Raw genomic sequence first — 22,674 nt, forward strand, 5'->3', positions numbered from 1 at the left:
AAGCATGTAGAGTTGACACATATTCAGCTGACGCCGTCATTTCGGGGTCAGGGCAGGCCAAATCTGGCCCAGAGGAACTTCATATTCCTCAGTAAAATAGCATTTAACAGGCTGCCCCCGGAGGAGTTACTCGTTTCAGAGCTAAGGCGGATGGGGTGGCTTCTACCCGAGAGGGGCCCTCCCACCCTTAGGCTTTGAGCATAATAATGACAAAAGTCGAGATTTAGGGTTCAGTTCCAGCTGATTTTATTTCCTTCTCAAAAAAAGTTATTTACAGAAGGTATATATCAACAATCTGACAGGCAGTGAACTTGACATGATTAGCTGGCATGATTTTTTTTCTTTTTTTTCTTTCCCCCAAAACATTGTTTTTGTGGCCTTGAATTTTAAGACAAATATTCTACACGGCATATTGCACAGGATGGATGGCAAAAAAAAGTTTAAAAACAAAAACCCTTAACGGAACTGCCTTAAAAAGGCAGACGTCCTAGTGCCTGTCATGTTATATTAAACATACATACACACAATCTTTTTGCTTATTATAATACAGACTTAAATGTACAAAGATGTTTTCCACTTTTTTCAATCTTTAAACACAACAGCTATAAACCTGAACACATATGCTATCATCATGCCATAAGACTAAAACAATTATATTTAGCGACAAGTAGAAAGGATTAAATAGTCAAATACAAGAATGAAAAACGCAGTACATAGTGTCGCGAACTCAAATCGGCATTTAGATAGATCCAGTGGTTTAAACGGCACGTTTTTGCTTATAAAAAAAGTGCAAAAAAGATGTGGTTTACAAGTTAAAGCTACAGGATCCCTTTTTGCTGTAAATGCACCAGTTTTAAAGCCTCTGGACAGAACGGTATTTTACTTAAAAATTTTGTCTTTTCTTAAAAGCGTACAGTGTTTGGCTAATTCTCCTCCCCTTTTTTTGTAAGACTGGGGTTGAAGGTGGACACTGGTGGCAGGTTTAAGGGATACTGTCACTTTAAGAAGCCTGCAGATTGAAGTGTAAACATGGAGAAATTAGGGGCTGATTCTTTAAACTGTGTGAGATATTAACCAGCCGCCCTATTATAAAATCAGGAAATCCAAACAGCGATTTACACCGATTAACACCCCCTTTATATATTTTTTACAAAAATACACTGAGAAAATAATCAAACGTTTTCATCTCTCTTGTCTTTTTTTGTTTTTTAAAAGTGTCAAAAGTCTACATTTAAATATAAAAAATTAAAAGTTAAAACTCTAGCCCTTCAGTGAAGGAGACGTAAAATGGCGTGGGTAACAACAAACTACCAAAAAAAAAAAAAAGAAAAAAAGAAAAAAAGAAAGAAAAAGAAAAAGAAAGCAAGAAAGAAAAAAAAGAAGAAAAAAAAGAAAAAAAAAGGAAGGAAGAAATAAAGGAAGTAAAAAAGAAAAGAAAGCCAACGAAAGGTTAAAATAAAAAAGGGACAAAATAAGAAAAAACAAATGTTTGGCCAGTATAAATACGTCCACATATAAAATGGCATCTGATTACATTTACAAGGAAAAAAAAATACGAGGATGAAGCATCGGTGAGGGAAAAAAACACGTCTTCTCATTTACACCTATAAGGAATAAACACATACACACTGAGAAAAAATTTGGTCCTGAATTGTGGTTTTTTTTTTTTCTTAAAGTCCAGCACAGATTTGAGTTGCGTTTGAATCCTTTAAAGAGTTAAGAATGAAAAAAAGCTGGTGATAATTTTGTTGTAGGAATCAAACATAGCGCCATCTATCTGCTTTTTTATATTATCCTACACTATTTTAAAAACTGCTCAACAGTCTTATACAGAAATCTTTAAAAGATAGACAGGATAACATGCTATATTAACCCCACCAGTGAAATAATCCAACACCATCACGATTCCGATTTTAAGAGAAGAAAAAAAACCTCTTTTTTCCCCCCCCACCGCCCGAAACCTCTCTCCCCGCCCCGGCCCGACCCGGCCCGACCCGCCCCCGGGCGCCGCGGCCACAGCCCAGTCCGCGCTTCTGCGCCCCCGCGGGCCGCGTCCCACCGCTCGGATGTCGGGGACGCGCGGGGCGGGGCGGGCCGGGGCGGGCCGGGGCGGGGCGGGGGCCGGCGGGACGCGCCACCTGCCCCAGAACGTGCAAATCCGTCCCAGTTCCTCCGCCGCCCCCCGCCCTGCCCCCTGCGCCCCGCCCCGCCCGCGCGCGCCCCTCGCCGGGCTCCCCGCCGGGGGCTCTCCGGGCGCCCCGCATCTCCTCCTCCTCCTCCTCCTCCTCCGGCTGCGGGCGGGGGCAAGGAAAAATCAAAAAAGGAAAGAGGAAAGAAAGAGGGGGGGAGAAAAAAAAAGAAAGGGAAACAGGAGCAAAAAAAGAAAAAAAAAAAAAAAAAAAACCAAAACGGGAACCCGCCAGCGTGGAGTCTCGGGCCCGGCGCTCCGGCCCGCGCGGACCCCCCCCCCCGCCCCGTATCCGCCGCGGGTCCAACTCCACGCCCGGAGCCTCGGGTCTTCTTCACGGGGAGGGGGGGGGGCGGCGGGGGCGCGCTGGGGCTCTTTTCTTTTCTTTTTTTTTTTTTTCCCTCCTCTCTTGGCCAAGAAATGAGATAAAATAAAAAAACAGCAAAGTGGGGGGTGGGGGACTGGGGGCGATGAGAAAGGGGCGAGATTCCTTCAGTCTCTAGAAAAAAAAAGGACGACCGAGTCGGCTTCTTGCTGGGGGTGCAGCAGACAAGTCCGGAAGCTCGCTGGAAGTGGGGAGTCGGGGGGGTGGGGAGGGGGTCTCTTCGGGCCAAGGGGAGGAAACTCCGAGTAGCTTTTTTGCCATCAACAACGACATCACGAACAACAATAAAAGGTCGCCCCCTCCCCCCGCGCCCCGGCGGCCGGGCGGGTGGGGGATGGGAGCGCGGGTCCCCGAAACGCCGCCGCGCTCCGCTCTCGGGCGGCCGCGCCGGCCCTGCTCACTTTTCTCTCTCTCTCTTTTTTTTTTTTTTTCCTTTTCCTTTTTAATTTTTTCCCGTTCCCTTTTTCTCTTCCAACTCGTCCTGTGTCCACTTCTCTCGCGCTCTTCTTAATTTTTCTCCTCCTTCCTCCTCCTCGCCCGCCCCCCGCCCCCCGGCCCGCGGCCCCCGGCCCCCGGCCCGCGCGCGCGCGCCCGTCAGTAGGTGAAGACCAGGTTGGAGATGCTGGACTCGAGCCAGTCTCCCGAGATCATCTCGCTCACCTCGGGCGTGCAGTAGTCCGGGAACTCGAAGTGCGAGCCGGAGCCGGGCTCGAAGTTAAAGTCCAGGTCCCGGTCCAGCGCCGACGACGAGCTGAAACTGCCCAGGGACATGCTCTCAAAGTTCGAGCTGGGGTTCAGGTCGAGCAGGTCGTCTTCGAACTCGTCGTCGGAGGACGAGGAGCCCGAGGACGAGGACGAGGACGAGTGGGACGAGGACGCGTGCGAGGGCGCGCTGGACGGGGCGGGCGAGGCGGCGCGCAGGCTGGCGTAGCTGCGGTGGTCGGCGGGCGAGCGGCCGGCGGCGGGCGACGAGGCGGCGCTGCTGCGGCCGCTCAGGCTCGGCGCGTCGGGCGAGCAGCCCGCCGCCCCCTCCTCGTACAGGCCCAGGGGGTCGCTGGGGTCGGCGCCCGCGCCCGCGCCCGCTCCCGCGCCCGCGCCCACGCCGCCCACGGGCGACGGGGACGCGGCGCCCAGGCCGCCGAACAGGTACACGCGCTTCACCTTCTTGTCGGCCAGGTGCTTGCCGGGCGCCGCGAGGCCGGCCGGGGCGGCGGCGGCGGAGGTGGAGGTGGAGGCCGAGGCCGCGGCCGCCGCGCTGGGAGTCCGCGCCTTGTACAGCGAGTGGTGGTCGGCGGCGGCGGCGGCGCCCAGGGGCAGCAGGGCCGCGGCCCCCGCCTGCTGCTCGGCCGCGAACGACGAGGACGCCGCGGCGCCCGCGGCCGCCGCCTTCCCGCCCGCCAGGACGAGCTTGGCGTGCGGCTTGCCGCCCCCGCCGCCCGCGCCGCCCGCCGCCTTGGAGCCGCAGCTCTTTTTCTGCGCGGGTTTGGAGTTGGCGCCGCCGCCGCTCGCGCCGCCGCCTCCTCCCCCCGCGCCGCCGCCGCCGCCGCTGCCGCCGCCGCCGCCGCCCCCGACCTTGTCGCCCTTCTCCCCGGGCTTGGAGGCGGCGGCGGCCGCCGCGCCCGCGCCCGCGTTGGCGTTGCCGGACTTCACCTTCTTCCTCGGCCGGTACTTGTAGTCGGGGTAGTCAGCCATGTGCTTGAGGCGCAGCCGCTCCGCCTCCCGGATGAACGGGATCTTGTCGCTGTCCTTGAGCAGCTTCCAGCGCTTGCCCAGCCGCTTGGAGATCTCGGCGTTGTGCATGTCGGGCGACTGCTCCATGATCTTGCGCCGCTCGATCTGCGACCACACCATGAAGGCGTTCATGGGCCGCTTGATGTGGCCGCTCGGCGTCTTGCACCAGCTCGGGTCGTCGGCCTTGCCGCCCGTGGAGGCGGTGGAGCCGGGCGTGGGGGAGGACGCGATGCCCAGCTCCAGGCCGGCGCCCGAGTCCGAGCTCTCGCCGGCCAGCAGCGCTTCCGTGTTCTCGGCGTTGTTGGTTTGCTGCACCATGGCCCCGGCTCGGCGGGCGCCCACGCGCGCTCACACCCTCGCGGCGGCCGCGGCGCGATCGCGGGGCCCTCCCGGCTCCCCGGGCGCAGCACACGCCGAGCGGGAGGACGCGCGCGGCGGCCGTGCGGGCCCCTCCGCTCCTGGCCGGGCCGGCGCCGGGCGCGGGGAGAAGTGTCCCCAGGAGATGCGGGGAAGGAGCGCGCTGCCTCCTGCAGAGGAGTTATAGTTCCCAGGCTGGAGAGGCTCTGCTCTCCCTCCCTCTGCTGCTCGCTCTCGCTCTCGCTCTCGCTCTCTCCTCGCTCGCTCTCTCGCTCTCACCGCGCCGCAGTTTGCGCCGTCCCTCGGCTCCGAGTCTGGAGACCGTGCTAAGTGGAGGAGTTTCTTGAACGCTGGCTGCCGAAGCTTCCAATGCAAGTTTCTCGCCGCCTCCCAGGCAAGTCTTTTTTTTTTTTTTTTTTTCCCCTCTCTCTCTCTCTTTCTTTCTCTCTCTCTCTCTCTCTTCCCCTGAAGCAGTTGGTTCCAGTTCACGAGCGCTCTCGGGAGCTCAGGAAAGCGACATAGTCTCTATCACTTAGTCCCTTCCCTACAATGCAAATCAAAAAAGACTCTGGCTCCAGGACTCTCTGTGGGCGGAATCGGCGCTAAGGAGTTTGTGCAATTATTTTGTTGCAAGGTAGGAAGCCAAAAAGCCTTCGTGCAACAGACTGGCATGAATAAATGTATGTTCCCCCCTCCCTTCTGCAAGAAGGGAGCTGGTGATGGCAGAGTTCCTCTAATGCAGACTCTTAAAGAGCGTGCAAGAACTAGAGACCCGGGAGCGAAGCAGGCCTCTTCCCCTCACACAGTTTCTCTTGCTGCAGCTTAGAGCAGACCCCAATTCCGCCTCGCGCCTCTTTATCCTTTCACAGTCTTGGCCACGGCCAATCAGCCGCTGTAACTAACGCTTCCTCGTGCCAAGCCCCGCCCCCGGCCTTCCCATTGGCTTGGAACCCGATGCAATAATAATCTCCGCGTGCAATGAGAAGCTCCAAATCTGACCTCATTCCAATTTAGAGAGCAAACTTTTTAAAAGGGCTAGAAGTACAGCTGAGATTTCTGCTGCCTTTTTTTCCTTTTGCTCTGTGTGTGTGTGTGTGTGCGTGCGTGTGTGTGTGTGCGTGTGTGTGCGGTGTGTAAAGAGGATGTTAATGCATGAAATTATTAAGGGGAGAGACGGAAATGTATTCTAACCATTATGTTAGATAACAAGGGGCTTGGAAGTGGGGAGGGGGGTAAGGGTGAAATACTGTAAATGGAAGCTTTCTGCTTAAAAGCCAAGTGATTATTTTTATTAGTTCTTTTCAGTACTGGAATAAAGAATCAGCCTCTAGTGCAAAATCTGTTCCTCGGATCCTTCATAAAGCCAAGGATGTAAAAGGGGGGAAGGAAAGCCACAACAATAAATCAATGGATATTGAAAACCATTAAGAAAGTGGTACCTAGACACCTGTCATCACAATTATTTTAACAGCTCTAGGTACAGCACAGATGTTGATGTATTGTGTAGATCCCTTCAGAGCAATTTTTTTTGTGTGTGTGCTGTTTGTGGAAGGCAGAGAAGAGGAATTTTTTGCAGTAATTGCTTGCTCTCTTAACCAAGCAGGGGTTAACTATGGTTACTTAATGATTTAAACTCCCCTATAAATCCTGGGTAGCCCAAACAGGGGAGCTTTCCGTTGGAACACATTATGCAGTATTCCATACTTAACTCAAGGGGAGAATTTCCACAGGGTTTTTGTATAGGACGGTAATGTCCACGAGTAAAGGATCGGGATCGTTTTTCTACTTTCTAAATACTCGTTTCCCGTATTTGTCAAAATTAAAGTGCTGCACTTTCTCCCCACCCCTCAACCCTTCTTACTTTCCCTTTATTTTCCGTATATTTTCTCCTATGTATTCCTCCGATGTTACTTATATGTTACTTGAATCAAATTGAGCTAAGGGAAAGGACATGGTGTAACTGGTAGCAGAAGACACTGGAGCCCTTGGATTTATATTAGACCTGGATGTCAGTCCCTCTTACTGTTTTTGTACTCTGTAGAGATGGTTAAGTCTCAGTTTTCCTCATCTGTGATATGGGAACACTAGGAGCTACCTTATATAGGGTTGTCTTGAGGGTTCCAGGAGTTTGATGCATAATAAGCCCTCAGTGAATGCTCTTATCCCTCTGTTGGTAATTCAAATGCCAGAGACACTCCTTCTAGTAGTAGCAGCATGTTGTCGTCCAAGAGATCAAAGTTGGGGATGGTCACTGAATTTTTTCTTTTTTTCAATAGGCTCCATGCCCACTGTGGTGGGGCTTGAACTCAGGACCCTGAGATCAAGAGTAGCTCGCTCTACTGACTGAGCCATTTCAAAAGTAATCACGAATCACATGATGTGAACTGTCCAAGGACGACAGTGGCAATCCTGTGGTCTTAATGATTTTAAACGAAAGGAACTTTGTCAAGAGTGTTGTGGAGATTCTGGCAGAGAACAGGTACATAGGTAATCAGATACATGTTTATTTGGCCACAAAAATTACCTCCATTCCAAAGTGTGAAAATTAGAGTTTTGGTAAAAATTCGTCTTTTTTAATGCCGTAATAATAAACTGTTTTTCTATAGGCCAGGGATAGGTGGTGGTTAGGTAGGGCCAACCCAACATAATTAAGTAAGCTTTTGATTCAGATCAAACTAGTGCTAGGCAGCAGATTTCTATTTATCTTGTCAAACTTTTAAAGTATGTAGGCTGGCCAGAGGCCCAGGTTGTCAGATTTAGAATTTTACTGGAAAGAACACTCTTTGGAGACATCTGACTGGATCTGTAAGGATCAATCACAAGCAAGAATGTTGTGAGTAAAAGCAAGTAATCTTTGACCATTAGCTACCCAAGTTATATACTTTTTCTTTTAGAAGGGGGAACAAATCTGAAACAAACAAAAACCTACAGGCATCTTTTTTTTTGCATGTAACAAAGCTGGGTGTGTCATCAAGTGTTTTATTTTCTTTGGTATGCACACCAAAACACCTGAACAACCCTAAATGTTATACTCTGACATCAAAAATTACTCTAAGAGGCCTATTATTTATAAAATCAGTATCTTCACTCGAATTAAAAAAAAAGAATAAATACTATATTTTGAGATTTGTACCAACTCATGATTTGAGAATGTAGCTAGTTTGTGAAAATTCGGTCAGGGTGACTATCAACATAATTGATGACATTTCTAGAACCAGTCCTGCTTTCACCGCTGAAAATGATGGGGAAAAGTGGGATTTAATCAAAGTAGCCCTAGTAATTTTGTTTATCTTTAAAGCACACAGGTTATTTATTTATTTTTAAGATTTTTATTCTTAAGTTATCTTTACACTCAATGTGGGGCCCAAACTCACAACCCCAAGGTCAAGTGTCTCAGGGTCCACTGACTGAACCAGCCAGGCACCCTGCACATAGGTTTTTTTCCAAAGTAGATACTAAAAAAAATAAAAAATAAAAATAAAAAAGCCACTGATCTATTACATATTACAAGATGTATTTTTGGATTTTAACAAATCCAGTGGATTTTAAGATACACCATCGTGGGCAGCCCCAGTGGCTCAGCAGTTTAGCGCCGCCTTCAGTCCAGGGCCTGATCCTGGAGACTCGGGATCAAGTCCCACGTCAGGCTCCCTGCATGGAGCCTGCTTCTCTCTCTGCCTGTGTCTCTGCCTCTCTCTGTCCTTCTGTGTTTCTCATGAATAAATAAATAAATAAAATCTTAAAAAAAAAAAAAAAGATACACCATCATTCCATGCAAGTAAGGAAAGATAACTGCCAAAGAGACATCAACCTGCCCCTGTTTATTTCACAGATGTTGGAAGTGAAAAGGAGTTCTCAGAACTGAAGAAATACGGTATTAATCATTTCCATTGACTTTATAATGTGATAATGGTATATATGAACGCTCAGACTTCTAAAGTACATTTGTTCTTCCATGTGAGTATTTCTTTTCAAATGTAAGACATTTAGCTTTTTTTAAAGTCACCTTTCTCACCAACCCAGTAAACATGTGCATGCTGGAATGTTTTGGGCCTCTGAAAACCAAGCAATGGGAAAAGATTTCTGTGTTCTTAATACCTAAATTCATATGCTTTGTAACCAGTTCCCCATTACTGACATTTTTTCCCCCAAATACCAGATATTTGGTGGCCTCTACTAAATCAGTACTCAGTGTTCCCTCTGCTGGCTTTTCAGTACATGAAGTAATTCTTAATGCTACTCTTTAAGCCATATTAACAGAAAATCAAGATAATTTTGCAAAAAAAAAAAAATCCTGTTATAGAATAATAAACAATTGTCTTCATTGGTACTGCTGTTAGACATTTCCAATTTTGAATTAAGGTAAATGATCTTCTTTTCTATAAAATAATGGAATTCTGTTTGAGATGTAATGTAGTATCTGCTAACTCATTTCTTCTGCTCTCACACCTGTACAACATAAAATCTCACATCCATAGAATGGTATGGGGTATAGATGGAAGTCAGATTCTCTCCCACTGCTGAATATATTCCTATAGTGTGGGGGCAGGGCGCCGAAGGGAAATTAGTTTAACAAATCTCTTGGATTTGCACTGATTTGCAAGATTTTGCCTTGCCTTGGCTATAGAAACCATGACTGTGGGAGCTGGTCTAACCTGACAAGTATTCAGTTCAAATGAAACAGAGGGGGTGGGGACACCCTCCTCCGCTCCCCTCCCCTCCCCTCCCCTCCTGTGTTAGTTTAGAAGCAGCCCTGGGAAACTTGATGTCATTGGACTTTGTCAACTGAAAGGCCCAGGGTTTTCAGTTCCACACTTGAGGGAAAAGAACCCTCCAAAGGAGGCTGATTTACTTCTCAAGTTGGCAAATACAACTTCCACTCATCCTTTTGGGCCCACGTTTTATTAGGACTGGACTTACTCTTTTCAGGGTTTACACTGAAAAAATAACATATGTCAGTGACTCTTATTTTCAAAATACCAAAATAGGGAGTCTGGTGCAAAATGAAATCGTGATTTATTTTTACTCTTAGAAGAAGCTGAAGGGTAAGAATCTCTAATAATTTTGACCACTTTATCTCCCCTCCCAACCATCGGGTAGCTAGCGCCTGGTGAGATTAAAAGTAACCACTTTATGGCATTACCATCCCCCTTTTGCTTTCCTTCCCAATTTCCCACGAGACGACGAATTTTTGCCTGGGTCACGTAGATCTGAAGCTTGCATTCGAGCCTCTCCTCGTCCGGAGGCCCAGGCCCTGCACAGCCCCACACCCCCGGGGAGTCTGGGCTTGCTCCGCCGCCCGCGGGCTCCCGGTCTGCGGAGCAGCAGCCGCCAGGTGGCAGCGCCGAGCCTCCCTGCGCGCGCCCAGACGTGGGAAAAACGTGGGGATGGTCATCAGGCTTCTTTCTTCTTCCCCTCCTCCTCCCGAACCCCTATCAACCTCCACGACTCTGCCTTTCTTAGGCAGCAGTTTAAACGATCAGCGGTTAATAGGGTGTGTCGGCGAATTCAGATGATCCCCCCCCCCCCCCCCCCATAAATCAAAACTAAAGGCAGCCAACCACCGCCTCCTGTTCCCTTGTCCTTGCTCGCAGAGGCCGGGGAAGCCGAGGTTGGCCTCCCGGTTGGACACAGTCCCCGAACCCGGGACGTGATCAATTACCACGTCCGTATCGTCTTGCTGCAGCGGGCACGAGCCGGCACGCAGTCCCCAGCCGGCCGCTCGCGGCTTTGGAGGAACCGGCGCGCATTATTTAAGGATGAGCAGAGGCCGCCGCTCCTCCTTAAAGAAAAAAAAAAAAAAAAAAAAAAGTTTCCCTGGGCCGGGACGCCTCGCTCGGTGGCGCAGGCTGGGCACTGCCCGGGCGCTGAGCTCGGCGAGGACGCGGCCACGGTGAACGGTGCTCAGCCTCCTGCCGCCGCCGCGCCTCGCCTTTCGGTTACAGTTACGGGGAGGAAATAAGTCGGGATCGACTCAGGCGGTGCTTGCGGAGGAAAGTCTTTCCTACTGTAAACATGTTTCAGGCGATCCTGTCAGCAGCATTTTAACACCCGCCTTCCGTCGAGGTTTTACGACCAGGGAAGGAGCTGCAGACGCGCGCCCGCGCACACCCGCCCCCCGCCCCCGCCCCCGCCCCCGCTCCTAGAGCGCACACGCCGCCCCGGAAAGACGTCCCCGCGCCCCCCGCGCGCGCACACGCTGCCCCGGGAAGGGCCCCACCCCCACGCGCGCTCGCGCTGCCCCTGGGAAGACCCCGCCCCCCCCGCGCGCGCACACGCTGCCCCCGGGAAGGGCCCCACCCCCCGCGCGCGCACGCTGCGCCCAGGAGGACCCCCCGCCTCCCCCCGCGCGCGCACACGCTGCCCCCGGAGGACCCCGCCTCTCCCCCCAACCCCGCGCACTCGCTGCCCCCGGAGGACCCCGCCTCCAGTCCCCCGCGCACACGCTGCCCCCAGGAGGATCCCCCCCGCCCCCCCGCGCGCGCACACGCTGCCCCCGGGAGGACCCGCGCCTCCCCCCCCCCCCGCGCACACGCTGCCCCCGGAGGACCCCGCCTCCCCCCCCCCGCGTGCACACGCTGCCCCCAGGAGGACCCCGTCTGTCCCCCCGCGCACACGCTGCCCCCGGGAGGACCCCGCCTCCCCCCCGCCCCCCGCGCACACGCTGCCCCCGGAGGACCCCGCCTCCCCCCCCCCCGCGTGCACGCTGCCCCCAGGAGGACCCCGTCTGTCCCCCCGCGCACACGCTGCCCCCGGGAGGACCCCGCCTCCCCCCCGCCCCCCGCGCACACGCTGCCCCCGGAGGACCCCGCCTCCCCCCCCCCCGCGTGCACGCTGCCCCCGGGAGGACCCCGCCTCCGGTCCCCCGCGCACACGCTGCCCCCGGGAGGACGTGCCCTCTTCCCCGCGCGCTCCACGGCGCGCCGGCTCCTGGCGCCCCTTTGAAGTTGCCGCGGGGGAGGGGAGCGTCCCCCGCGCGCCTCGCCCCCGCCCCCGAGCCAGCGCGGCTCCCGGCGGTGGTGCCCGGTTCCGCCACTGACCGGAACTGAGCGCCGCGGGGCCCCCTCCCTCGCGTGCCCGCGGCCTGCGCTCGGCCCGCCCGCGCGCCCTCTGCCCGGAGCCCCCGGCCGGCTCGCAGGCGACGTCGGACCCGCGCGGGCACCCCGAGCGCCTGCGGAGCTGCGGCCGCCCCGGCCTTCGGAGGCCGAGCGCGGCGAGGACAACGCCAGAGGGCGGCGGGCGGCGGCTGCCCTTGGTTGCACCCGAGTCCTCGAGCGTCCCCTCCCTAGGGGTTCGGAGGGGCCGGAGTGCCTGAGCCCCCTCGCCCCTCGCCCCTCGCCAGGGCGCAGACACGGGGAGGGGCTGCGGGAGTCGCAGAGGCGCCGGGATGCCCGGCGGAGCGGCCTCGCCGAGGGCTGCACCCGACGCCCCCGTGACTGAGACCCGGTGCCGGGTCCGAGACGAGGGAGCCTCTGGCCGGCGGAGGACCGGGGGACGCTGCGCCCCAGGCGCGGTCCCCGGGAAGCGGTAGGGCTTCGGCTCGCCGTGTCCCCTTTGGATTCGTGGGTCCCGGACTTGCCGCGGGCCCCCGCGGTGGCCAGGCCCGAGCGCGAAGCGTCTGGGGCGCGGGGGCACCTACCCGGGCGCCCCCGGGGCCCAGCGAGCGCTGCGAACGGGAGCGCACCCGCCGGACCCCACCCCCAACCGCCGAGTCGGAGCGACTACGGCTGGAGCCTGGTGGGGAGGGCGGCTGATTTCACTTCTGGAAAAACGCTTAAACCACAGCAACCCCCAGCCAACGTTAGCAAACCAGTTGACCTGCTGTTGGAGGTTGTGCGAGGGCGGGCGCGGCTGCCAGGGAGGGGAAGCCGCTGGGGAGTGGGCAGAGGCAAGCGAGGCGAACGTCAGACACGAGAGGGAGGGACAAGGGGGGGCACCGAGGCCGCGTGGGCAGCCAAGGGACGCGGGGCGGGGCGGGGGAGGCGGGCACGTGGCGGGCGCGGGGTCTCCTTGCTCGCATCCCTCCCCTCCCGGGACCCCGCCGCGGCCCTACAGCTCGGGGGGCGCCCTCGGCGAGGGGGGAGCTCCTGGGAGGGGCGGGGCGGGGCGGGCGGCGGCCGGGCCCAACGAACCCGGTGCCCAGGACCGCGCGGTACGTGCACACCTGGCACCCGCGAGTCGCCATCTGCTCCGGGCTCACCGCCTCCGGGGTAGGGGTGTGGGCATGAGAGAGATAAGGGTACCGCCTGGTGAAGGGATGGCTTCGTGGCAACCGCCGCAATAAACTCCGTCAATCAACGTTTATGGTGCGCCTACTGTGTGCCGAGCGCAGCCGGGTCCCTTGCAGCTGCTGGGCCCGGGAACTGCACCATCTGTTCTGGGACACACCCTCGAGCTAGAAAGGAGCCCCGTGTATTCCGCAACACGTTCACGCTCCGAACCATAATCTAGAAGTAAACTCGCCGCGCCAAGGAGAGTGCCTGAGACAGTGCGGGGGGGCTTGGGCAAGTGGTGGGGCTGGCAAAGTAAAGTGTGAAGTTTGGTGATTTTTACGCTGCTGCCTGAGGCCACAGAGACCCCCCCCCATCCCCCACGCCGTGCTTTGTCCCACAGTCTCGTGCAGAGATACAAATTACCAATAACTATGGAAACAAATGATTTAGTGACCGTCTGGCCAGCAGAGTTTGAAAATAACTGAAGGCTGGTCCTTAAACTGAAGTCAGTTTCGCAAGCTATGGGACCCCACCACTGCTTACCTAACAAGTGTTTTGTAATGTAATTTTACTGCTAAAGAAAATTCATGGATAATACAACCTACTCGCACCAGATATTTTTATAAAAATCAACCGAATGGTCAAACTACAGTATTAAAGGAAAAGTACAAGGTACATAATTTATAATAAAACGATGTACATTTCAAATGTGCATCCTCAGGCTCTTTTTCACTAGCACTCCCGAAACGTCTAGAATTTATAAAATTCTCCCTGGATAGTACTGCTGCCTAGATGTGAATTATGACCTGTGAACATCAGGCAAGTACTAAGTATTGGGAATGCTATTAATATAGTAAATTCTTCAATTTAGAGTGGGTGTGGTCCGTTTTTATGATAAATCAACCTTCTGGTATTTGTGCCTCACTATGGACCTTTCTCTGCTTCTCTCAGTTTGGTCATATGACTTGTTTGGGCCAATGGGACGTTAACAAGCAAGACCCCTGCAATATGGACACTTAAAAAGTGCCTCCTATTGGGATTTGTCCACTTGAAACTATGAAATCTTCTTGTTGTGAAGAATCCAGTCTAGTTTACTGGAGGATGAAGGGCCCTGTGGGGAAAACTGAAATGCCTTGCCAATGCTAGCATTCCAAACATGTGACCAAAGTTATCTTGGACCTGAGTAGGATTGTCAGATGACTGCAGACACATGAGGGATCCGAGATGAATCCAGCAGAAGAATCACTCAGATGGACAAACCCACAGGATTATGAGAACAATATATCATTGTTTTAAATCACTAGGTTTTGGGTGCCTTGTTTTGCAGTAATAGAGAACCAAGTAGTATTAGCTATGATACCCTGTGATAGATGCCAAAATACAAATCTACTCAAGAAGGTTGTCTTTTTTCTTTTTTTGAAAGACATGATAATGTTTATTATTTTTTAATGGAGGTGTAATTGACATCTAACATTTCAGGTGGACAACATAATGAAGCATTATTTGTGTATATTGCAAAATGATCACCACAATACGTCTAGCTAACATCTGTTGCCATACAACAATAAGATTTTTTTAAAATTTATTTATTCATAGAGACACAGAGAGAGAGAAAGGCAGAGACACAGGCAGCAGGAGAAGCAGGCTCCGTGCAGGGAGCCGGACGTGGGACTCGATTCCGGGTCTCCAGGATCACACTCCCGGCTGCAGGCGGCGCTAAACCGCTGTGCCACCGGGGCTGCCCCCAACAATAAGATTTTTTTATTTGTAAGGAATCTCTACACCCAACGTGGGGCTTGAACTGACAATCCTGAGATTAAGCGACGCATGCTCTTCTAACTAAGCCAGCCAGGCATCCCACCATATATATTTTTATCTTGTGATGAAAACTTTTAAGATTAACTCTTTTTAGAGGTGCCTGGATGGCTCAGTCAATTAAACTTCCGACTCTTGATTTGGGCTCAGGTCATGATCTCAGGGTCTTGAGATCAAGATCTGCCTGGGGCTCCACACTCAGCGGGGAGTCTGCTTCTTTCCCTCCTTCTCCAGCTTACTCCCCCCTTTACCCCCAGCTCATGCTTGTGCACTCTCTCCAATCAATCAATCAATCAATCAATCTTTAAAAAAAAAAAAAAAGAAGCATGAGAGCTCAAGCACGGGATAGAAGCAGAGGGAGATGGATAAGCAGTCTCCCCGGTGAGAATGGATTCTGACACAGGGCTCAATCTCAGGACCCTGAGGCCATTGACCTGAGCTGAAATCAAGAATTGGAAGCTTACATGACTGAGCCACCCAGGTGCCCTAAAAAAGATTTACTCTTTTTATTTTTATTTATTTTTAAAGATTTTATTATTTATTCATGAGAGACACAGAGAGAGGCAGACACACAGGCAGAGGCAGAAGCAGGCTCCATGCAGGGAGCCCGATGTGGGATTCCATCCCAGGACCCTGGGATCACACCCTGGGCCGAAGGGAGGCGCCCAGCCACTGAGCCACCCAGGCGTCCCAGATTTACTCTTTTTATTTATTTATTTATTTATTTATTTTTAAATTTTTATTTATTTATTATAGTCACAGAGAGAGAGAGAGAGAGGCAGAGACATAGGCAGAGGGAGAAGCAGGTTCCATGCACCGGGAGCCCGACGTGGGATTCGATCCCGGGTCTCAAGGATCACGCCCTGGGCCAAAGGCAGGCGCCAAACCGCTGCGCCACCCAGGGATCCCGATTTACTCTTTTTAATGTCAAATATGCAACACAGTATTTTAACTGTAGTCACTATGCTGTACCTTATATCCCAATATTTCTTTACTTGATAACTGGAAGTCTGTACCATTTGACTCCCTTCACTCAACCCCCCACCAAACAACCAACCTGTTCTGTGTATCTATCTTTGTATTTCTGAGCTTAGCTTTTTTAAGATTCCAGATAGAAGTAAGATCATACAGTGTTTATTTTTCTGTCTTATTCCACTTACCGCAATGCCTTCAAGGTCCCTTCATGTTGTCACAAATGGCAAAATTTCATTCATTTTTTTTTAACGTTTGAATTGTCTTCTGTATATACACAACATTCCTATTTATTCATTTATCAGTGGACACTTAGGTTGTTTCCATCCATATCTTGGCTATGTCGGTATTGCTGCAATGAGGTGCATATGTGGGGCTGCAGATATCTTTTCAAGTTAGTGTTTTCATTTTCTTCAGATAAATATCCAAATATTGCTGGAATATATGGTAGTTCTATTTTTGAGTTTTTGAGGAATCTCCATATTGTTTTCCATAGAGACTGAACCAACTTACATTCCTACCAGTAGTGCACAAGAGTTCCCTTTTCTCCCCATCTTTGCTATCACTTATTTTTTCTCGCTTTTTAAAAAAGATTTTATTTATTTGAGAGAGAAAGAGGAAGAGAGAGAGAAAGAAAGAGAAAGCACAGCAGGGGGAAAGGCAGAAGGAGAAGCAGGCTCCTCACTGAGCAGGGAGCCCCATATGGGTCTCGATCCCAGGACTCTGGGATCATGACCTGAGCTGAAAGCAGATACTTAACCCTCTCATCTTTCTAATAATCGTTCTAACAGGTGTGAGGTTATATCTCATTGTGGTTTTGATTTGCATTTCCCTGATAATTAGCAACATTAAACATCTTCATGTTGCCGTTGATCATCTATACAGATGAACTTTTTTGGAAAAAAAAAAGTCTATTCAGATCTAATCCCCATTTTAAAGAATATATATAAATTTTTTAGTAATCTCTATACCCAATATGGGGCTCAAATTCACAAACCCTTAGATCCAGAGTCTCACACTCTTTTTTGACTGAGTCAGCCAGGTGCCCCAATCTTATGTCCAGTTTAAAATGAGGAGGTTTCTTTTTGCTATTAGTTCATATGTGTTCTTTATCTATTTTGAATAGTAACTCTTTATCAGATATATGACTTGCAAATATCTTCTCCTATTCAGTATGTTGCCATTTCATTTTGCTGATGATTTCCTTTGCTGTGCAGAAGCTTTTGAGTTGGATGTAATCTCACCTGTTTATGTTTCCTTTTGTTGCCTTTGGTTTTGGTGACAGATCCAAAAAAAAAAAAAAAAAAAAAAAAAGCATTGCCCAGATTGATGTCAAGGAACTTATCACCTGTGTTTTCTTCTGCAAGTTTTGTGGTTATCTTTTTTTAATGACTTCAGGTCTTCATTCTGAGTTTATTTTTTTTAACGATTTTATTTATTTATTCATGAGAGACACAGAGAGAGAGAGGGAGAGAGGCAGAGACACAGGCAGAGGGAGAAGTAGGCTCCATGCAGGGAGCCCGATGCGGGACTGGATCCAGGGTCCCCAGGATCACGCCCTGGGCCAAAGGCAGGTGCTAAACCGCTGAGCTACCCAGGGATCCCCCTGAGTTTATTTTTTTATGATTTTATTTATTCATTTGCAAGAGACACCCAGGGAGAGGCAGAGACATAGGCAGAGGGAGAAGCAGGCTCCCTGTGGGGAGCCTGATGTGGGACTCAATCCCAGGACCCAAGGATCATGATCTGAACTGAAGGCAGATGCTCAACCACTGTGCCACCCAGGTACCCCATGAGTTTAATTGATATACTCACCACTGCCTACAGTGGATGTAGGTTTTAGCTAGACTTCAGTAACTCCAGACATCTTATCTATTCTAGCTGCAAGTTGTGTTCCTTTGCCTTTTCCCACATATTCCTGAAATTCTTTCTCTTCTCAGGAGGCTTGCTGCTCACTAGCACTGTTATTTTTCATCTCTGTCATTCCTGCTGTCCACAGCCTTTCCTGGCTAGCTCTTCCTTTGACACTTTTTTCTTCTTCTCACTTTCTTCTGGTCTCACTTGTCTTCATTTTCTGCTGTTGCTTCAACATTTATTTACTTTTGGTCAATAAGCCAGCCAACCATGTTAAGCCTTCCCTAGTTTGCTTCTTTAGCTTACCTTGGCTTTTTTGCTATTGCTTCTGCTTGAAAACTTCTTTCAGTCCATTGTTGGGGGTGGGATAATCATCAGATCCATAGACCTGCAAAAGTGTTATGTTCACATACAGAGTGTAATTGTAATGCCATGGAATGGTGTGATAGGGTTCTACAGAGAAACAGAACCAATAGAAGGTCTGTATCTCCATCTCCATTTATATCTGTATATCTTTATCTGTTACGGAGGTTGACAAATCCCATATGATGATTTGCAGTCATTACATGGAGAGCCGGTAGTGTGCTTCTGGTTCAAAGGCCAGGAAGCTCAAGATTCAGGAAGAGCTGGTGTTTTAGTTGGAGTCCTAAGGCAGGGAAGAAACTGATGTCCTAGCTTGTAGGCAGTCAGGCAGGAGAAATTCTCACTTATGTAGACAGAGTCAGCCTTTGTTCTATTCAGGCTTTCAACTGACGGGATGAGGCCTACTCACACTAGGGAAGGTGATCTACTTCACTCAGTTTATCAATTCAAATATTAAACTCATCCCAAAATGCCCTCACAGGAATACCCAGAATCATTTGATCAAATATTTAAGCATCTTGGAGCCCACTCAGCTTGTCATGTGAAATTAACCATCACAGACAGTCACCAACAGTCCTGCTTTAGAGAGTTGACTTTACTCAAGCATGATCTTTATGTATAGGTTCAGTAAGTAGCCACCCAAGAAAGGTATTTTGATAGAAAATGGAGATTTTCAATCTTCCCTTCTGAAATCTTACCCTCACCTTTATGATAGCAATGCTTTCATAAGTAGGATTTATCCCTTTAGATTATAATATATATTTGTCTAATTATAATGTAGATTATCCAAGAAGAATAGTATGGAGGCACTATTAGGCAATAATAGCTTCAGTGCAGTTCTTTTCTAGTAGGTTCAGGTAGGGTTTAACATGGGTGGGAGGGGTTGGGGAGAGAGAAAGAAAAGATAACTTTGAGAAGGAGAGGTTTAAATGTAGCACTCTTAGCTAAAGTGCCCTTAGCTAAAGGGTACGGTATGATAGATGAGAAAAGGAAGATTTAAGGTTAAAATTTGCTGCCTTCTTTATATACATAGCTTTAATTTCTTGAGACTGGAAAGTCCCCTATGTTAATATGCAAGATTATATCACTGAAATTACTTTAAGGTATGATATAGCATAGCTCAGAATAGATATAGTTTTCCTTTTCATGTTTATGCCTCAAGGGTAAAATGGAAAAAAAAAGGCTCCTAAGGAAACTCCATACCATGTAATTAAAGGATATTCTTCACTAACCCATCTTTTACAAATAATTTATTATGATAACCAGTGTCTATCATATCTAGTAGTAAAAAAAAAATTGTTTCTAGAGTATTAAAATTTCAGAGATTTTTAAAAAAACAGTCATCAGAGAAAAGGCTATGCCCTTGTGTAGTTTAGGTATTCTTACTAAATTTACCTTAATAGGGTGGACTATGCTGAAATGTAGGGATGTCTAGAAAACTCAGTGACTCCCACATGAAATTATTTCTTACTAATACAAAGTCCACTGTGGCCCTGGGAACTCTCCAAAGTGGTTCCCTTTTCCCAGTAGTCGTTTATAGAACCAGGTTGAGTGTCTCCATATCCAAATAGGTGACTTCCTTGGTTAGCAGGAAAGGAAGACTGGAGAGAACTCTCACTCACTCTTAAATGCCTCTTCCTGGAACAGAATATCATTTGTGCTTGTAACCCATTGGACTTAACTAGGCATATGGCCCAACCTGAAGGCTTGGGATTAGGACTCTGTGCCCCAGAATAGAGGAAAAATGAGTATGGGTGAACATGAGAAATCTGTGCTACATTATTTATAGAACTGATATACCTCATCTACATTTTCTATAAAGTGAATTTAAATAAATCATATTTTCTTTTCAGCTGCATGTAAAAATCAAAGTTATGCTATTCCAGAAAATTTTTTTACCTGGACTAATATTTTAGGATATTTTTGTTTAAAAAAAAAAACATGTTAAAAGGGCACCTGGGTGGCTCAGTCCATTAAGTATCTGACTCTTGGTTTCAGCTCAGGTTATGATCTCAGGACTGTGAAATTGAGTTCCAAGTTGGGCTTCATGCTAAGTATGGAACCTGCTTGAGATTTTCTTTCCCCCTCTCCCTCTCCCTGTTTGTGCTCTCACTCTCTAAAATAAAACAAATAAAAAAATTTAAAAGACACATTAAGATTTTAAAAAGTCATTAGAGACAAGAACATGTATGCTTCTGAATACTACATAATAGTAGAAAGCTATCACAACTAGAAAAGAATAGAGATTACAGACATCATATTTATAAAGACATTGGGAAGCTATAGAAGCATGTAAGATTAGAAGAAATAAATTTTAGAGAGAGAGGGCTGAGACTGCTGGCCATTTTCTTGCCTGGGAGCATTTGCTGAGTCTGGACAAAGGCTGTCATAGGAAAGTAAAGGGGAAAACCAGAATTTTTCATATCCATGATGGTTAGCATGGACTAATTAGAATCTACATAATCATCAAACAGCTATTTTCTTTCACAGGATATGTGCTGGGTGCTGGGGCAGTATTACAAGAGGCTGAGTCACAAAGATGGAGAGAAGTCAGCTGCAGACCAAGTCATATTAGAGGAAGGGGACATGCAAAAATATATTTCTATCTATCTATCTATCTATCTATCTATCTATCTATCTATCATCTATCTATCATTTCCCCTTTAAACTATTTGCCAAATATTTAACCTGGATGACATGGGAAGCTAAAGAGCAAAGTAACCAAATCTCTAATACCAGAACTTTAAGGGTGGAGCAGACAGAGACAGAGGTCCACCAGTCTTTCTGTAGGAAGGCCATGCTCAAGAAATTGGCTGGGCAAGAAGCACAATGTAAAATTTCAGAGTTCCACTGAAGGGTAGTGTCAGGAACAAACACAAGAAGGCCTAGCCCTCAAGACATTTGAAACACAGATGGACTGAGTCTAACTAAATGTGTGAGCACCATTCTAGCACCATTCTTAGTTGGGTTGAGATGATCAGGACTTCACCTTGTCTGTTTAATAGACCAAACCACAAATCTTTTCTGAGGGAGAAAGAGCAACAATTTCAATCTCTCTGGCTTTTTAAAAAAAATTTACTTATTTATTCATAAGACACACAGAAAGAAGCAGAGATATAGGCAGAGGGAAAAGTGGGCTCCCTTCGGGGATCCTGATAAAGAACTTGATCCCAGGACCCCAGTATCATGACCTGAGCCAAAGGTAGACACTCAATCACTGAGCCACCCAGGTACCCCTCTCATTGAAAATGTTTTACATAGGACCGGGAAAATGAAAAGACAGAATTAGTAAATCCAAAGATATGTCAATAGGAAATATGCAAATATAAGTACAGGAAAAAATAAATGGAAAGAATGAAACAGAGTTCAAGAGGGATACAGACAAACAGTTTAACATTGTGTTATTAATGCCATATAAGAAGAGAAGTGAGAATGAGTCTGAAGTGATATTTGAAATGATGACAGAATTTTACAAAATTGATGATATATATGTCAAAGAATCTTAGTGAACCTCAAGCAGCTTGAAAAAAAACTATTCAAAGGGACATCTTTGCAAATCCAGAAAAAAATCTTAAAAGCAAAGCAAGAGGGAAACACACATTATTCTAAAAGAAAAAAGAATAGATTTATGACTAACTTTTCATCAGAAACTATGAAAAGTCAAAAGAATATAATTATATCTTTAAACTTCTGAAATAAAAAAATAAACTATCTAGAATTCTAACAAATGAAAATATCCTTCAAAACTTAAGGTTAAATGGAAACAGAATAGAGATCCCAGAAATAAACTCATGATTCTATGGTCAATTAATTTATGACAAAGGAGGCAAGAATATACAACAGAGAAAGGACAATTTTTTCAATAAATGGTGTTGGAAAAACTGGACAGCCACATGCAAATTAATGAAACCAGACAACTATGTGACAGCGTACAAAAATTAACTCAAAGTTGATTAAAGACTTGAATCTGAAACCTGAAACCACAAAACTCCTAGAAGAAATCATGGGCGATAAGCTCCTTATAATATCAGTCTTGGCAATGATTTCTGAATTACCAAAAGCAAAGGCAACAAAAGCAAACATAAATGAGTAGAACTATATCAAACTCAAAAGCTTCTGCACAGAAAAGGAAATCATCAATAAAATGAAAGGCAACCTACTGAGTGGGAGAAAATATTTGCAAAGTGTATATCTGATAAGGGAGTGATATCCAAATATGTAAGAACTCATGCAAGTCAAGAGCAAACAAAGTCAAACAAAACAATCTGATTATAAAATGGGCAGAGGATCTGAATAGATCTTTTTCCAAAGAAGACATACAGATGGCCATCAGACACATGACAAAATGGCTAACATCACTCACCATCAGGGAAATGCAAATCAAAGCCACAATGAGAAATCACCTCACACCTGTTAGAATGACTATTATCAACAAGAGGAGAAATAGTGAGTGTTGGTAAGGATGTAAAGAAGCCCTTGTGCCCTGTTGGTGAGGGTGTAAATTGGTACGGCCACTGTGGAAAACGGTATGGAAGTTCCTCAAAAAATTAAAAATAGAGCTATTCTATGTTTTAGCAATTCTACATTTGGATATTCATCTGAGGAAAATGAAAACACTAATTAGAGAAAAGTATATGCTCTTCTATGTTCATTGCAACATTACTGACATTAGTCAAGTTATGGAAACAATGTGAGTGTCCATCAATAGATGAGTGGATAAAGAAGATGTGGTATGTGTGTGTGTGTGTGTGTGTACACAGAACAAAACCTATATACTATTCAACCATAAAAAAAGA

General features: G+C 48.2%; 1 protein-coding gene across 1 annotated transcript; it reads right to left on the reverse strand.

The window, feature by feature from the left end:
- Positions 1 to 222: 222 nt before the first annotated feature.
- On the reverse strand, positions 223 to 5,527 carry SOX4 (SRY-box transcription factor 4). The gene has a single exon (XM_077886406.1). The coding sequence runs from the start codon at positions 4,620 to 4,622 to the stop codon at positions 3,168 to 3,170; it is 1,455 nt and encodes a 484-aa protein (XP_077742532.1). The 5' UTR covers positions 4,623 to 5,527; the 3' UTR covers positions 223 to 3,167.
- Positions 5,528 to 22,674: the final 17,147 nt, after the last annotated feature.

The sequence above is a fragment of the Canis aureus genome, chromosome 37, assembly GCF_053574225.1.
Source record: "Canis aureus isolate CA01 chromosome 37, VMU_Caureus_v.1.0, whole genome shotgun sequence".
In the NCBI taxonomy this organism is placed as follows: domain Eukaryota; kingdom Metazoa; phylum Chordata; class Mammalia; order Carnivora; family Canidae; genus Canis; species Canis aureus.

Bases quoted from the DNA above. Each gene is read 5' to 3' on its own strand.
- SOX4 (XM_077886406.1), bottom strand. From the start codon at position 4,622: ATGGTGCAGCAAACCAACAACGCCGAGAACACGGAAGCGCTGCTGGCC.